A 17,972-nucleotide genomic window follows, 5' to 3' on the forward strand; every position below is an offset into this window, starting at 1 on the left:
CAATCTAATAGACAAAAAATAAATAAAGTGTGTGAAATAAATGCCTTGAGTCCACCAATTCCAGGGTGTTGCAGAGCAGGGGCAAGCCTCTAGACAAATAGACCTGGAAATCATCCTTTGGGTGAGATCTGTCCAAAGTCATGTCATATACCATATTAAAATCACCACTTAGAAGAAGAATATCATTTACATATAGAAGCAAAACATTGAGCAGTCGAACAAAAAAAGCTTTAGCATAAATGGTAGGTGCATACACTTTACATAAAACCAAGGGATGTTTATTAATTGAAAGTCTGGCCAAACCAAAACGATCCTCTGAATCTTGGGTCACTGAGTGTATTGGACATCCAGATGTTTCCAAAACAAAATCAGGATCCCAGCTTTCCTCCAAATGTTAGGAGACTTAACAGGAAAGCACACCCACCGTTTCTGAAATTTCCGATTTTCTAAGAAGGAAAGATGGGTCTCCTGCAATTTTGCAATGTCCACTTGATTCCTATTCAAGCACTGCAGAATTTTCTGACGTTTAACAGGAGAGGTGATTTCCTTCTCCCCCCCCCCCCCCCCCCCCCCCCCCACACACACACACACATACACACATTCCAAGAGGTTAATTTAAAAGGGCTCAGGAGTTAACCAATTGAAACCTGTAAAATCTTAAAAAAAAAAAAAAAAAAAGCACAGACTGCGATGGCCGTTCCAGCCCGTGGCCTCCTTTCTCCCCCAAACATAGAGAAAAAACTCTCATAAACCAGAGCCCCAAAACCCATACTGAGATCTTGGCAAAGAAAAACAAAGAACCAGGAAAAAAAACAAGCGATAAAATCCCCCCCCCCCCCCACACCAGAACCCCAACTCTCTCCCAAATCCAAATCTTAACCATCCTACCATAAGGACCAGAGTTAGTGTGAGGAACAACACCCTCCTTTCCCTAATTTTCCTCCCGTGAACAGAAACATGATAAACTATGAGTCCTACCTGAAGACAAGAGCACAAATAACTACTCAGTGTAGAATCATTACGTTACAAGACCATGTTCATGTTGAAAAGTAAAGTCAAACTAGTAGTCCAAATAAGGTCCAACACCACTGACAAGATAGAATGCATCCTACAAAAAATAGAATCCCCAGAAAGACTCCAGTCCAATCGATCTAATGTATCTTGATCATGTAGAAAAGTCATGTAACAACTCGAGACCAGCATCAAAGATGGCCATTAGAATCTGACAGTTGCTCAGCAAAGTGGAGAGCCTCAGCAGCTTCAGAGAAAAAGTGGGTCTTACCCACGTGGTGAACCTGGAGCTTAGCAGAATACAATAATTTAGAGGGCACCTTTTTCTGGAGAAAAAGGGTGCATTGTAAGCTCTTTGAGCAGGGACTGTCTTTCTTCTATGTTTGTACAGCGCTGCGTATGCCTTGTAGCGCTATAGAAATGCTAAATAGTAGTAGTAGTAGTAGTAGTAGTAGTGCATGCCAGAACAAAGGCCTTCCGGCGTGCTGTCATTGCAGCAGAGAAATCCTGAAAACAGAGTACTTTATTATTAGCATAAGTTAGTGTGCTCATCGAATGTATAGCCTGGAGAATCTTCTGCGTATGCACATAATTCCAAACTTTCAAAGTAAGCGTGCAGGGACGCTTGTCTTTGGTCACTTGAAAAAAAAAAAAGATGTTTGCTTACAGAACTAAAGAAAATGCAATCTGCCCTTGAGCCACATGAAGGAACACACTAACCAGAATTCTTCTTAGGCCACACTCCTTTAAATGCACACTGTAGCAAGCTGTGTTTAGAAGTGTCTAACAGGTAAATGTATGTTCAGCATCCAACCAGGGAGCAGAGCTAGCTGTTGACTCCTGTGATACCAGGGAGATTAGAAGCCTTGCAGGTTGCTGCACGACTATTATTCCGCCAGTGTCGTTATGCTTATATTAGCCCTCTCCTCAAGTCACTTCACTGGCTTCTTATCTGTTTCCGCATACTATCTGTTTCCGCATACAGTTCAAACTCCTCTTATTGACCTATAAGTGCATTCACTCTGCAGCTCCTCAGTACCTCTCCATTCTCATCTCTCCCTACATTCCTCCCCGGGAACTCTGTTCACTGGGTAAATCTATCTTATCTGCACCCTTCTCCTCCACTGCTAACTCCAGACTCCGTTCCTTTTATCTTGCTGCACCATATGCCTAGAATAGACTTCCTGAGCCGGTACGTCAAGCTCCATCTCTGGCCGTCTTCAAATCTAAGCTAAAAGCCCACCTTTTTGATGCTGCTTTTAACTCCTAACCCTTATTCACTTGTTCAGAGCCCTTATTTTATCATCCTCACTTTAATATTCCCTTATCTCTTGTTTGTCCTGTTTGTCTGTCCTAATTAGATTGTAAGCTCTGTCGAGCAGGGACTGTCTCTTCATGTTCAAGTGTACAGCGCTGCGTACATCTAGTAGTGCTATAGAAATGATAAGTAGTAGTAGTAGATAAAGAGAGAAATTTCCCCTTCATGTCTGGGATTTTCATTCCTTGTTTTTCTTTTTATGCCACTTTTTTCATTGCCAAATTAACAGTTTCTACTTCTCTGCTTAGCTCAGTAAATTTGAGCTGTGTGGTGTAGGAACCCCTGCATTGTTCTTGGGGTCTCAAGTCTCGCAAAACCAGCACAGGAGTTCTGCATTATGCAGCTTAAACTTGACGAGACATGCATAGGAGAGATCTCCAGCAGTGGGAGCAGGTGTTAAGTGGAGGGCAACAGACACAAAGCTGAGGGTCAAGGTCAGTTAGGGCTAGCTGGGTGATGAAGGCAGATGTGGCCAGCTAGATGGAGCTGGGGGAGGGAGGGAGGGATTTAAGCAAAGCTAGGTGACTGGCTTCAAAGTTGGTAAGGGCTAGCTGGTGGGATAAGGGGGGGAGATTGGTGGTGATGAGAGGAATAATAGGGACACTCAGTGACAAGAGGCTAGGGGAATGAAAAGAGCCAAGACTGGGTGAAAGACAGGGTGGGTAAATGGAGAGAGTGCATGAGAGAGAGTGGGTGACAAGCAGGCTTATTTTTGAAAGAGAAGGACACCCATCTTTCGACACAAATCGCAAGATGGGCGTCCTCACAGGATCGCCAAAATCGGTATAATGGAAAGCCGATTTTGGGTGTATCCAACTGCTTTCTGTTGTGGGGACGACCAAAATTTCCAGGGGCGTGTCAGAGGCGCAGCGAAAGCAGGTCTTGGGCATGCCTAACACATGGGCGTCCTTGACCCATAATGGAAAAAAAAGGGCGTCCCTGATGAACACTTGGATGACTTTACCTGGTCCTTTTTTTTTTTTCTTATGACCAAGCCACAAAAATGTGCCCTAAAAGACCAGATGACCACCGGAGGGAATCGGGGATGACCTCCCCTTACTCTCCCAGTGGTCACTAACCCCCTCCCACCCTCAAAATAAAATTTTAAAAATATTTTTTGCCAGCCTCAAATATCATACCCAGCTCCATGGCAGCAGTATGCAGGTCCCTGGAGCAGTTTTAGTGGGTGCAGTGCACGGTGGTAAATGTGAGCCCTTCAAACCCACCAGAAACCCACTGTACCCACATCTAGGTGCCCCCCTTCACCCATTAGGGCTATGGTAGTGGTGTACAGTTGTGGGGAGTGAATTTGGGGGGGGGGGGGGTTGGGGACTCAGCACACAAGGTAAGGGAGCTATGTACCTGGGAGCTTTTTCTGATGTCCACTGCAGTGCCCCCTAGGGTGCCCGGTTGGTGTCCTGGCATGTGAGGGGGACCAGTGCACTACGAATGCTGGCTTCTCCCACAACCAAATGGCTTGCGTTTGGTGGTTTCTGAGATTATTACTACTACTACTACTACTACTATTTAGCATTTCTATAGCGCTACAAGGCGTACGCAGCGCTGCACAAACATAGAAGAAAGACAGTCCCTGCTCAAAGAGCTTACAATCTAATAGACAAAAAAAAAAATAAAGTAAGCAAATCAAATCAATTAATGTGAACGGGAAGGAAGAGAGGAGGGTAGGTGGAGGCGAGTGGTTACGAGTCAAAAGCGATGTTAAAGAGGTGGGCTTTCAGTCTAGATTTAAAGGTGGCCAAGGATGGGGCAAGACGTAGGGGCTCAGGAAGTTTATTCCAGGCGTAGGGTGCAGCGAGACAGAAGGCGCGAAGTCTGGAGTTGGCAGTAGTGGAGAAGGGAACAGATAAGAAGGATTTATCCATGGAGCGGAGTGCACGGGAAGGACCAGATCCAAAATAGCTCCCCCTCTTCTCTGTTCCTGGACGAGTTACTCCAGGAAGCAGTCGTTTATTACATGTAGAAATTTTATCTGCCTGGCACTCCCTGATGTAACATTTATCCAGTCAATATCGGGGTAATTGAAATCACCCATTATTATAGTGCTGCCCAATTTGCCAGCTTTCCTACTCTCTGTAAACATTTCTTCATCTGTTCTGTCCCGGCAGATAGTACAACCCTACAAGAATACTCCTTCCCTTCACACATCGAATTTCTATCCATAATGATTCCACGCTGCTATCTGTTTCATGTGGAATGTTTATTTTATTTGACTCAATTTCCTCTAACATATAGGGCAACCCCCCCCCCCCTCCAATTTGATCCTATCATTGTGATACAATTGTACCCTGTTAACACAGTGTCCCATTGATTGTCCTCTACACCAAGTCTCTGAGATGCCTATTATATCTGTCATCATTTAGTGCTATATACTCTAATTCTCCCATCTTATTTTTTTAGGCTTCTAGCATTTGTTCTACTACTATTTAGCATTTCTACAGCGCTACAAGGCGTACGCAGCGCTGCATAAACATAGAAGAAAGACAGTCCCTGCTCAAAGAGCTTACAATCTAATAGACAAAAAATAAATAAAGTAAGCAAATCAAATCAATGTGAACGGGAAGGAAGAGAGGAGGGTAGGTGGAGGCGAGTGGTTACGAGTCAAAAGCAATGTTAAAGAGGTGGGCTTTCAGTCTAGATTTAAAGGTGGCCAAGGATGGGGCAAGAAGTAGGGGCTCAGGAAGTTTATTCCAGGCGTAGGGTGCAGCGAGACAGAAGGCGCGAAGTCTGGAGTTGGCAGTAGTGGAGAAGGGAAAGATAAGAAGGATTTATCCATGGAGCGGAGTGCACGGGAAGGGGTGTAGGGAAGGACGAGTGTGGAGAGATACTGGGGAGCAGCAGAGTGAGTACATTTATAGGTTAGTAGAAGAAGTTTGAACAGGATGCGAAAACGGATAGGGAGCCAGTGAAGGGTCTTGAGGAGAGGGGTAGTATGAGTAAAGCGACTCTGGCGGAAGACGAGACGGGCAGCAGAGTTTTGAACCGACTGGAGAGGGGAGAGGTGACTAAATGGGAGGCCAGCAAGAAGCAGATTGCAGTAGTCTAAACGAGAGGTGACAAGGGTGTGGATGAGGGTTTTGGTAGAGTGCTCGGAAAGAAAGGGGCAGATTTTACGGATGTTGTAAAGAAAGAAACGACAGGTCTTGGCAATCTGCTGGATATGAGCAGAGAAGGAGAGAGGAGTCAAAGATGACCCCAAGGTTTCGAGCTGATGAGACAAGGAGAATGAGAGAGCCGTCAACAGAAATAGAAAACAGGGGGAGTGGGGAGGTGGGTTTGGGGGGGAAAATGAGAAGCTCGGTTTTGGTCATATTTAATTTCAGGTGGCGTTGAGACATCCAGACAGCAATGTCAGACAAGCACGCTGAAACTTTGGTTTGGATGCAAGGTGAGATATCGGGTAGAAAGGTAGATTTGGGAGTCATCAGCATAGAGATGGTAGGAAAAGCCATGGGATGAGATTAATGAACCAAGGGAAGAAGTGTAGATAGAAAAGAGGAGGGGACCAAGAACAGAACCCTGAGGTACGCCGACAGGCAGAGGGATAGAAGTAGAAGAGGATCCACCAGAGTGAACACTAAAGGTGCGGAGGGAAGGTAGGAAGAGAACCAGGAAAGGACAGAGCCCTGGAATCCAAGTGAGGACAGGGTATCGAGAAGTATGCTGTGATCGACAGTGTCAAAAGCAGCGGAAAGATCAAGAAGAATGAGGATGGAATATTGACCTCTGGATTTAGCCAGTAATAGGTCATTGGAGACTTTAGTAAGCGCAGTTTCGGTTGAGTGGAGAGGGCGATAACCAGATTGTAGTGGGTCAAGAATAGCATGTGAGGAGAGAAAATCAAGGCAGCGGCGGCGAACAGCACGCTCAAGTAATTTGGAGAGAAAAGTAAGGAGGGAGATGGGTCAGTAATTAGAGGGACAAGTAGGGTCGAGTGAAGGCTTCTTAAGGAGAGGTGTGACCACAGCATGTTTAAAGGCAGCAGGGACAGTTGCAGTGGAAAGTGAGAGGTTGAGAATGTGACAGATAAAAGGAATAAGAGCAGGAGAGATGGCATTAAGAAGGTGGTTGGAAATGGGATCAGAGGAGCAGGTGGTACATTTTGAGGAAGAAAGGAGAAGTGTAGTTTCCTCAATAGTAACTTCAGGAAAGGAGGAAAGGAAATGAGGGGAAGGAGAGAGAGGGGAACGGACTAGTGGAGGGAGAGGTGGTGAGGTAGAGAAAGCAAGGTTTATCTTTTGAACCTTGTTGTGAAAGAATTCAGCAAGGGTCTGAGGAGATAATGAAGGGGGAGTTGGGGGAGGGGGCACCTTGAGGAGAGAGTTCAATGTGGTGAAGAGAAGTCGAGGATTAGAGCCAAGAGAGTTGGTCAGTTGGATATAATAATCCTGTTTGGCACGTAAAAGAGCAGATTGGAAGGAGGTCAGCATGACCTTAAAGTGTAAGAAGTCAGCAAGGGCCCGAGATTTCCACCAGAGGCGTTCGGCGGAGCGGGTACAGGAACGTAGGTAGCGGAAATTAGAAGTCAGCCAAGGTTGGGGTTTTGTACGCCTTACAGGGCGGGTCATCAAAGGTGCAAGAGTGTCTAAGGCAGAGGATAGAGTATTGTTGTAAGAAGAAACAGCCTCGTTGACAGACATGGATGGTGCCACAGTAGAGAGGAGGTTTGAAACATGGGAGGATAGAGATGAAGGGTCAATATCGTGAAGATTCCTAGATAAATTAGATAAGATAGGACGGGACTTGGAGGGAGGAGATTTAAGTGTGAAAGTTATAAGATGGTGATCAGAGGAGGGAAGATCAGAGGCAAGGAAACTAGAGGGTGAACAGTTGGAGGAGAAGATGAGATCAAGACAGTGACCATTTTGATGAGTGGAGGAGGTGGAGCATAGTTGGAGATTAAAGGAGGACGTTAAAGCGAGTAACTTGGAAATTTAAGAGTTGGAAGGATCATTAGCAGGAATATTAAAGTCACCAAGGATGAGAGAGGGGGAGGAAGGATCATGGAAGAAGGCAAGCCAGGCGTCAAAGTCACTGAGAAAGGATGAAAGGGACTTATCAGGGGGATGATAAATGACCGCTATTCGAAGAGGCAGAGGAGAGAAAAGGCGGATAGAGTGGACTTCAAAGGAGGAAAAACAGTGAGATTGAGGTGGAAGAAGGGGTTGAAATCTGGAGGAGGGAGAGAGAAGTAGTCCAACACTGCCCCCACGGCCAGCAGGGCAAGGAGTATGTGAAAATAGATAACTGCCATGGCACAGGGCTGCGACTGAAGCAGAGTCATCAGGGCAGAGCCAGGTTTCTGTTATGGTGAGCAGATGGAGGTGACGCGAGATAAAGAGGTCCTGGATATAGGCAAGTTTGTTACAGATAGAGCGGGCATTCCATAGGGCACAAGAGAAGGGCAGAGAAGAGGAGGGGAGTAGAGAAATAGAGATGAGGTTAGAGAGGTCGCTGTGAAATCTGTAGAGTTGGGATAATAGTTGGTGAGGGGGACCAGGATTGGGATTGATGTCACCGGCTGAGAGTAAGAGAAGGAGTAAAAGAGAGCGGAGGAGAGAAGGAGAGGTGTGGCCACGAAGGCGTCGAAGGCGAGAGGTATTTAGGTGGAATGGGGAAGGCAAAATGAACGGAAGAAAGAGGCGGAGATTAAAAGCCAAGAGGGAGGAAGAGGGTAGGAGAGAAGGTGAGGTGATGAAGTCGATGGATGGGCAGTGAGTTCCTGTAGCGGAGAGAGGTAGGGGGTGAGGGAAAAGATTAGGAAGGGACAGGGCTAGGAAGAGAATGTGAATAGGGGCCATAAATGACTGAGGTACTTTAGCAACTGGGAAGAAGATTAGATGTAAAGAGAAAAATGCCCCGGCGCGGCACCTAGAGCGGAGGCCCTGAGTGGATCGGAGTGGACCTGGGTGTCACCCCGGAGAAGGCTGTAAGGATATGCATCCTTTGTTTCCATTATCGCCCAAAATCAGAAACAACCAAGTCTAAGAACGACCATCACTATGGACGATCTAAATGTTAAGATTTGGGTGTTCCCGACTGTATTATTGAAACGAAAGATGGACGCCCATCTTGTTTCGATAATACGGGTTTCCCCGCCCCTTCGCCGGGACGTTCTGCGAGGACGTCCTCAGGAAAACTTGGGCACCCCTTTCGATTATGCCCCTCAAGGGGTGGGGGACCGGTGCTAATTAACATTTATAAATGATCTAGAAATGGGAACGACAGGTGAGGTGATTAAATTTGCAATAACACAAAACTTTTCAAAGTTGTTAAAACTCTTGCAGACTGTGAAAAGTTGAAGTAAACCTTAGGAAACTGGAAGACTGGGCATCCAAATGGCAGTTGAAATTTAATGTGGATAAATGCAATGTGATGCACATTGTGAAGAATAATCCAAATCATAGTTACCTGATGCTTGGGTGCATCTTAGGAGTAAGCACCCAAGAAAAAGTTCTAGATGTCATTGTAGACAGTATGCTGAAATCTTCCGCCCATTGTTCAGTGGTGGCCAAAAATTTAAACAGGATGCTAGTAATTATTAGGAAATTGATGGTAAATAAGATAAAAAATATTATAATACCTCTATCGCTCCATGGTCCGGCCTCACCTTGAGTAAGTATTGTGTTCAGTTCTGGTAGCCATATCTAAAAAAAAAAAAATGTATAGCATAATTAGAAAAGGTTCAAAGAAGAGCAACCAAAATGATAAAGGAGATGTTTCGCCTCTCATATAAGGAAAGGCTGAAGAGGTTAAGGCTCTTCAGCTTGGAAAACATAAGGCTAAGGGGGATATGATTGATGTCTACAAAACTGAGTGGTGTAGAATGGGTAAAAGTGAATCATTTTTTTCACTCTTTCAAAAAGTACAAAGACCAGGGGACACTCGATGAAATTACATGAAAATATTTTAAAAACAAATAGGAGGAAATATTTTTTCACTCAAAGAATAGTTAAGCTGTGGAACTTGTTGCTGAGGATGTGATAATAGCGGTTAGCGTATCTGGGTTTAAAAAATGTTTGGACAAATTCTGGTGGAAAAGTCCATAGTCTGTTATTGTGGAACACATGAGGGAAGGCACCGCTTGCCCTGGGACTAGTAGCATGGAATGTAAAAGAATTGAAGTGGTGCAAAGAAAAGCTACAAAATTGGTATGGGGTTTGCGTTACAAGACGTATGAGGAGAGACTTGCTGACCTGAACATATGTATATCCTGGAGGAAAGGAGAAACAGGGGTGATATACAGGCGTTCAGATATTTGAAAGTTATTAATCCGCAAATGAACCTTTTCTGGAGGTGGAAAGGCGGTAGAAGTAGAGGACATGAAATGAAGTTGAAGGGGGGCAGACTCAAGAAAAATGTCAGGAAGTATTTTTTCACGGAGAGAGTGGTGGATACTTGGAATGCCCTCCTGCGGGAGGTGGTGGAGATGAAAATGGTAACGGAATTCAAAAATGTGTGGGATAAACATAAAGGAATCCTGTTCAGAAGGAATGGATCCTTAGAAGCTTAGCGGAGATTGGGTGGCAGCACTGGTGGTGGGAGGTGGGGCTAGTGGTTGGGAGGCGGGGCTAGTGCTGGGCAGACTTCTACGGTCTGTGCCATGAAAATGGCAGATACGAATCAAGGTCAGGTATACATATAAAGTTGCACATATGAGTTTATATTGTTGGACAGACTGGATGGACCGTGCAGGTCTTTCTCTGCCGTCATCTACTATGTTGCTACTAACTGGGTTTCTGCCAGGTACTTGTGACCTGGATTGACCACTGCTTGAAACAGGAGATACTCAGCTAGATGGACCTTTGGTCTGATCCAGTATGGCTATTCTTATGCTCTTGGAGAGGGAGCACAGGAGACTGGTTGATGAAAGTGTAGGGGAGTCGAGGAATAAAAGAGAGAGAACAAAGAGCTCCTAGCACTCAGGAAACAGATCTGATCTCTGGAGGCTAGAATAGCAGACCTGGAGGTGTTGAGGCAGACAGAGAGATTTATAGAGGAGGCCTACAGGGACATAGTAAAGAAGTCTCACCTCTAGTCTGGCAAACTCTTTGCTGTGACTGAGGAGAAAGCTTTCCTGAAGGGAGAGCATCACTGAGAAGTACTAAGAGAAAAGGACATTTCTCTGGTAAGTGAACATTATTTTGCTCTGTGCTAACTAGTCTCCATACCCTTTCCCCCATAGTTTTAGAACTTGAAATTTCTGCTACTAAGCATTAACCAGTAGCCTCTAGAAGGCACATCAGGGCACATAGTTCAGTCTTCATTCCCACCCACCCCTAGCCATCTATTCATTTATAGTCAATTATTCTAATTAGGATAAGAGGAGAGTTTATTACATTTAATTAGTTTCTGAGAAGCAAACACTAAATAAATTACATATTATATGATTGTAAGACTCTTTATACTCATCTAATATCCCTAGTACTTTAAAATGTTGTAATTAAACAACTCTCTAATACTAAGATGCAGACAACAGTCCAGCAGAGAAAGGGTGCTATCCAGTCATTTGCATTGAGTGTCACAAGTATGATTATCTCCCAGTTAGTGAGAGGTTATATGTGTGTGCTCCATGCAAAGAGCTCTTAGCTCTCAGAGTCTGTTCTCTTGAGGCTTGAGTAACAGACTTGGAGGAGCTGAAGGAGACAGAGAGGTATATAGAGGAGGCCTACAGGGACACTGTAGAGAAGTCCCACTTAAGTTTGGCAGCCCCTGTGCTTCTTATGGAAAATTTGTTTCTCACATATAAGAAGTGTTTTCCATAGTGAGATTGCTTTATCCCTACCGCCTCACCAAGATTTGAATTCCTTCTTGAGCTATGGAACTAACAACTGCATTTTTCAGAGGAAATGTTTTACAGAATCCAATGTTAGATGAGACTGTGGGAAATTTGTCTGGGGAAGAGGCCCATAGGTGTGGAGCCAGTCGCCTTTAAAGATTATAGATGTTTAAAAACGTGATTATTCCAATACTTAAAGGTATAGCCTTTTTGGAAGGCATCTGTCATTTTTAAGACTTACATAGGGGGTGCACCAGATTATCTTTCCAAATTTACAATCCCATATATACCTAGTCGTATACTTTGGTCACTGAATGACTACCGCCTGTTCTGCCCGGTCCAAAAGCTGCGCAACTTGAATCTGCTAGGCATAGGGCATTTTATTACACCTCACACCTGGAATAATCTCCCCTTGTCCCTTTGCAGTAGCCCTTCATTTAAGAGGTTTAAGTCGGATTTGAAAATCTCGTTTATTAACCAAGCATATGGAGCCTTAGGTTGATTACCGAAACTCGATCGTTCTTAAGTCTCCCTGTTAATTTCCAGTTTCCCTTCCCCCTCCTTCTCTAATTTAATTGTAAATTTTGTTTTTGTATTTTTTTTTTTTTGTTCTGTTATGGAGTTATTTTGTTCTGAAACTTTTTATCTTATCTGTAGTTTTATACTCTTGCTGTTCTGTCATTTATGGAGTTCCTTTCTGTTTTCGTTTCTATTTTAGTCTGTACACCGCTGTGCTCTGCTATGTCAGCTTTAGCAGTATAACAAGTTTTAATATAAGTACATAAGTACATAAGTAATGCCATACTGGGAAAAAACCAAGGGTCCATCGAGCCCAGCATCCTGTCCACGACAGCGGCCAATCCAGGCCAAGGGCACCTGGCAACCTTCCCAAACGTACAAACATTCTATACATGTTATTCCTGGAATTTTGGAGTTTTCCAAGTCCGTTTAGTAGCGGTTTATGGACTTGGCCTTTAGGAAACCGTCCAACCCCTTTTTAAACTCTGCTAAGCTAACCGCCTTCACCATTTTCTCCGGCAACGAATTCCAGAGTTTAATTACACGTTGGGTGAAGAACAATTTTCTCCGATTTGTTTTAAATTTACTACACTGTAGTTTCATCGCATGCCCCCTAGTCCTAGTATTTTTGGAAAGCGTGAACAGACGCTTCACATCCACCTGTTCCACTCCACTCATTATTTTATATACCTCTATCATGTCTCCCCTCAGCCGTCTCTTCTCCAAGCTGTATAGCCCTAGCCTCCTTAGTCTTTCTTCATAGGGAAGTCGTCCCATCCCCGCTATCATTTTAGTCGCCCTTCGCTGCACCTTTTCCAATTCTACTATATCTTTCTTGAGATGCGGCGACCAGAATTGAACACAATACTCAAGGTGCGGTCGCACCATGGAGCGATACAACGGCATTATAACATCCTCACACCTGTTTTCCATACCTTTCCTGATAATACCCAACATTCTATTCGCATTCTTAGCCGCAGCAGCACACTGAGCAGAAGGTTTCAGTGTGTTATCGACGACGACACCCAGATCCCTTTCTTGGTCCGTAACTCCTAACGTGGAACCTTGCATGACGTAGCTATAATTCGGGTTCTTTTTTCCCACATGCATCACCTTGCACTTGCTCACATTAAACATCATCTGCCATTTAGCCGCCCAGTCTCCCAGTCTCGTAAGGTCCTCTTGTAATTTTTCACAATCCTGTCGCGATTTAACGACTTTGAATAACTTTGTGTCATCAGCAAATTTAATTACCTCGCTAGTTACTCCCATCTCTAAATCATTTATAAATATATTAAAAAGCAGCGGTCCTAGCACGGACCCCTGAGGAACCCCACTAACTACTATGTGTTTACTAAAAAGTTGGCTTTGATTATTGCACATTCTTGAATTGTTAACTTGGTATCTTTTGAAATCCGCCTTGAACCACCGAGGTAAAACAGGATATAAATGCCTTAACTATATAAATTATCTGAGGTACTGAGGGATCTGGTGCTTGTGGGAAGGACCACACAGTCTCTGAATCTTACTCTTAGCTCTGGGAGAACTGTTCTGTCCTGGTGCCTTCTCGTGATGTTACCACACTTGTGTGCCTGATCAGTCATGCTGCCTACAGAAATCACCCATTTCAAGAAAGAAACAATACTGTATCAGTCATCACAAAACTCTCCCATCTTTCAAAATAAATGGCTTCTTCAGTTTCTAGTTATATATTAAACTAAGGGGGACCCTGTGCAAATGCCATGGTGCAGGATATACCCTGTTTGTTTGGAGTATGTTGGAATGCTCTAGTGATTTTGAAGTCATTTTTCTGACACAGGCTTAGTCCAGTGATGTCACCTATCTTTGAGGACTGATATCCTATTATAGAGAACACTTGTTACAGGTGAGCAATTTTGCATTCCTCATTTATCTCAGAAGATATTTCCTGACCTGCTTTATATAAAAATATATATATTGTGTTATGAGAAGTAGAGGACCAGAGAATCAGACTTGCAGCTATGATAATTAGCTATACTGTTTTGGATTGAGAAGTACTTCTTTAATTCACCAGTTTGAAACCACAGGATTCAAAAACAGCCACAATCACAAAACTTTGTAAATGTTCTGTGTTTAGTGTATGTAAGGATGCATTAGGATGGATATCATTTTTCCTATCAACCTTTTATGTATTACGTTGCCATGACTAAATTAGTTAATAGTATTCTCAACTTTTTATGTTAGACAGTATTGTTTTGGTAGGATATAATCTTTTTCTGTTTGGGAAAAATCATTCCTCTATCTATAGGCATCCAGTCAAAAAAGACAGTCTGATTCCAGACATAATTTAAATTGCTATTGTCCTGCTGCTGTGTTTAGGTGGTAAGAAGAGAATGATTCCATTCAGACGTCAGCGAATGCAGATTGACCAGCCTGTACCTCCTTCTGGCATCGCTGCATATCCAGTTCCTCAACCTCAAGATCCTTACGTAACAGACCTCCTTCAGGTGGCTGATAATAGGTATAACTAAACTTTTCTTGTTTTATTTTTCTGTACTGTTTTGATAAGGATGTCATTTTCTGTCACAGCAAACTTTCTCTACTTGAACTTTAAATGGTTTAAACTTATTACATTTAAGCAGAGAAACCTTGCATTTATCATGCTGAAACTCATGATGTGTCAGATTCAGGAAACATAAAATTAAGTGTTTTTTTTTTTTGTTTTTGTTAGAATCAATTGTATGGCTCAGGGTTCATGTAGAGAATTTGATATTAATAGTTGCCTTAGGCCTCCAGTTTTCATTTTGTTGACCATGTGCCACTATATATGAATGTATATAGAATATATTAAATACAAGAAAATGTACCTTAATGAGATTAATTTGTAATGTTCCATTTTGGTTATAACTCCCCTCCTCCCCCCACCTCAAGGAGACATCTAACTACAATATCTTGCTTTGTCCCTCAGTAAAATGTGGAGTATGACGTGTTAAGTGGGGAAAAAATGTAATCGTTTAACTGCATCCAAGAATTTATTGATTCAACAACATGTGAAAAGCTACCAATGGGATGTTTACTTTCTGTAGACACTGGATATTAGGAACCTCTCAACCCATGCACTTTTTTTCCCCCTCCATTGTACTGTTCTGGACCTCCTATTTTATTGAACCTTCCCACCCAAAGTGACTAAAATTATGTACATTGTTTTATAACATGTATACTTGTGGCAATGTCACAAAGGAACAGGATGGGGTTAGGAAAGGGAAGGTACACACAGGCACTGTTACTTGTAAGCTTGCCTTTGCATTTTTTTTTTTTTTAAATCTGCCATGCAGCAGATTTGGATGGTCACGTAGCAAACTCAAGATCTCTCCTTCCCCATGACCCTGCTGCTTCTGTTTTTCCTACCAGCAACAAAACAAGAATAAGGTATTCCTTGTCATCAAGCAGATGAATCCATTACGAGTGGGTTGTGTCCATCAACCAGCAGGGGGAGATAGAGAGCACTGAAAAACCATAGTGCCTCATGGCCAGCTAGCTCCATCTGCCTCTTCAGTATTCTCTATCTCCCCAGCAGGGTGGTTGCAGCTTGTTCAAGCTCCTTCAGAAAACCTGCCTGGGGTTGCTCCTTTGCTTTTGCCAGTTGTAGCAGGGGTGTTGTGGCTGATGGTGCCCACTTTGAAGGCAAATAGGTTAGCCCTTTCCCTGCCTTACCCGGCCCTCGATGTGGAAGTAGACAAATAGGCAAGCCCTGTCCCTGTCTTTGCCCACGCTGTGGATGCAGGCACATAGGTTCACCCTTTCCCTGCCTTTCCCACGCTACTGATCCTCCAGAGTTGGAAATTTGCCTCTTTCGCTGTTGCCTCAAACTTTCCTCACAGCATTAAAAAAAAAAAAAGTTGCATCGCGCTTTGGAGCTGCAATCCCAGAAAAGAGGTTTTCTTCTGATTGTGCAGCGTGACCGGAGCTCGAAGACTTGGTCTGGTGAGGTAAGAGCATTTTGTAGCTCCTCCGGGGAGGGCCTGCGTTTGGGACGATTTTGGCGCGAATCCGCTATTTTGAATTTCCGCCGCTTTCGGCGGTGGCTGCTGAGAAAGTTAAGTGCTGTTCCGTTTCTGGCAAGCGCAAATCTGCAGCGGGGCTCTGTAAGGCGTGCTTTTCAGATGGTAGAGCCAACCCGAGCATGGTGAGCGATGTTCCTTCCCGCTCCGTGGAGCTGGCAGCGGGCGCCATTGTGGAACAGCATGGCTCGACCCCCGCTGAGGCGGAGGGATTTGAGCTTGGAGGGGCGCCTCGTGTGGAGGCTGATAAAAGAGCTGTTTCCCCCGGAATGGAACCGGGAGGCCGGGGTGAGCCATTTTCCCCTGAATTGTTTTATTGCTGCATAATGCATACCTGTTAAAAAAAGAGCTGTTCCGCACGGGTCCCCTGCGGCCCTGCTTTCTGTATCTCCTCCAGTGGAGTCTGGCCTTGGATTACCGTCAGGCGCGTTTTCCCCTGACAGATGGCCGCAAGACAAGCGCAGAAGGGTGGATTCCCCTTCAGAGAGTGGCGCACCCCCTTTTTCCCCTCCGTGGTCGGGATGTGAGGACTCTGAGGGGTCTAGCAGGCCTTCGTGGTCTGGAGAGCCAGAAGAAGGTGCAGGATTGCCACCAGATGCCGATGATCCTTCCGCGGTGAGGATTTTCCACCGCAATGAGCTGCCAGCGCTTATTTTTGATGCCTTGCAGGTCCTCTCTATAGAAGACCCTGGGAGTACTGAGACCTCCTCCGGTAATCCGAGGATGGCAAGTACTAAGAAGCCTGCTCGAGCCTTTCCTTTGCATGACTCCATCCAAGAGCTTATCACAGCTCAATGGGCTGACCCCGAGGGGCCTTTGAAAGTCGCCAGGGCTATAGGGCAATTATACCCTCTAAGTGAGGAGCATTTGGCGCGCCTAGCAGCACCTAAAGTGGATGCCCTGGTCACGGCTGTGACAAAGAAAACTACCCTCCCAGTGGAAGGAGGAGTTGCCCTGAAGGACATGCAGGACCGTCGCCTGGAGGCAGCTATGAAACGGTCCTTTGAAATTTCAGGCCTATCCTTTCGGGCTTCTGCATGCAGCTGCTACGCTGCCCGAGCCTGCCTCGTTGGTTACAACAGGCAGTGGAACAGCCCAGAGATGGAACAGAGCCCCTTTCGGAGGTGGCACCGTGGATGGAGTTGGCCTTGTCATTTTTGGCTGACGCCTTTTATGATCTGGTCAGAACTTCGGCTAAACAGATGGCTGTAGCGGTGGCGGCTCACCGTCTTCTGTGGCTACGGCATTCGGCAGCTGACATGGCCTCTAAGCAAAGGTTGGTGAAGTTGCCCTTTCAAGGCCTTCTCCTGTTTGGTGAGGAGTTGGAGAAAATTGTGAAAGGCCTGGGGGATGCCAAACCCCAGCGCTTACCCGAGGATAGGCCACGGCCTTCTTCCAAGGGTCAGGTGGTTCCCTCCTCTTACAGACCTCGCTTCCATGAAGCTAGAAGGTACCGCCCGGGGCGTTCTGCTGGGTTCACTTCGCGTGCCTGTTTTCAGCAGAGTAACTTCTTTCGCTCGGACAAACGTTCCGCAGCAGCACACTCAAGACCTGGAGTTCAAGGGCGACCCTCTCAATGATGGTGCGCCGGCCCCCTCCTCGATTCCTGTGATAGGAGGAAGACTTTCCCTCTTTCTCGAGGAGTGGGCCAAGATTACCTCAGATCAGTGGGTCTTGGACCTGATCAGAGAAGGCTACAGAATAGAATTCAATGCCCCGATAAGAGACGTGTTTGTGGATTCCCGATGTGATTCTGCTGCCAAACGGGTGGCGGTAGAGGAGACTTTGCAAGGCTTGATTCATATAGGGGCGGTTTCCCCCGTGCCTCCCTACGAATGCGGCTCTGGCCGTTACTCCATTTACTTCATGGTGCCGCGAAAAGGAGGGTCTTTCGGCCTATCCTAGACTTAAAAGAAGTCAACAAGTCTCTGAACGTGCAGCATTTTCACATGGAAACCCTGCGCTCCGTCATAGCGGCGGTACAGCCAGGAGAGTTTCTCAAGTCTCTGGACCTGAACGAAGCTTACTTGCAACCAATTTGGCCCCCGCACCAGAGGTTTCTGCGTTTTGCGGTGATGGGAAAACATTTCCAGTTTCGGGCCTTGCCTTTTGGCCTCGCCACAGCTCCCCAAACCTTTTCCAAGGTAATAGTGATAGTAGCTGCTTTTCTCAGGCGAGAGGGTATCCGGGTTCACCCGTACCTAAACGACTGGCTCATCAGATCAGACTCTGTAGAAGAGAGTCATCAGGTTACAGCCAGAGTGGTCTCAGTACTGCAGTCTCTGGG

At 45.1% G+C, this 17,972-nt stretch overlaps 1 protein-coding gene across 1 annotated transcript in view; it reads left to right on the forward strand.

Moving 5' to 3' along the window:
* The window catches only part of CEP135 (centrosomal protein 135), a 445,305-nt gene that overhangs the window by 63,444 nt on the left and 363,889 nt on the right, over positions 1-17,972 (forward strand). Inside the window, exon 4 of the mRNA XM_030191406.1 lies at positions 14,004-14,145. Within this exon, the coding sequence (XP_030047266.1) occupies positions 14,004-14,145 (142 nt within the window). The remainder of the gene's footprint in view (positions 1-14,003; positions 14,146-17,972) is intronic.

This window comes from Microcaecilia unicolor, chromosome 2 (genome assembly GCF_901765095.1).
Source record: "Microcaecilia unicolor chromosome 2, aMicUni1.1, whole genome shotgun sequence".
Taxonomy (NCBI): domain Eukaryota; kingdom Metazoa; phylum Chordata; class Amphibia; order Gymnophiona; family Siphonopidae; genus Microcaecilia; species Microcaecilia unicolor.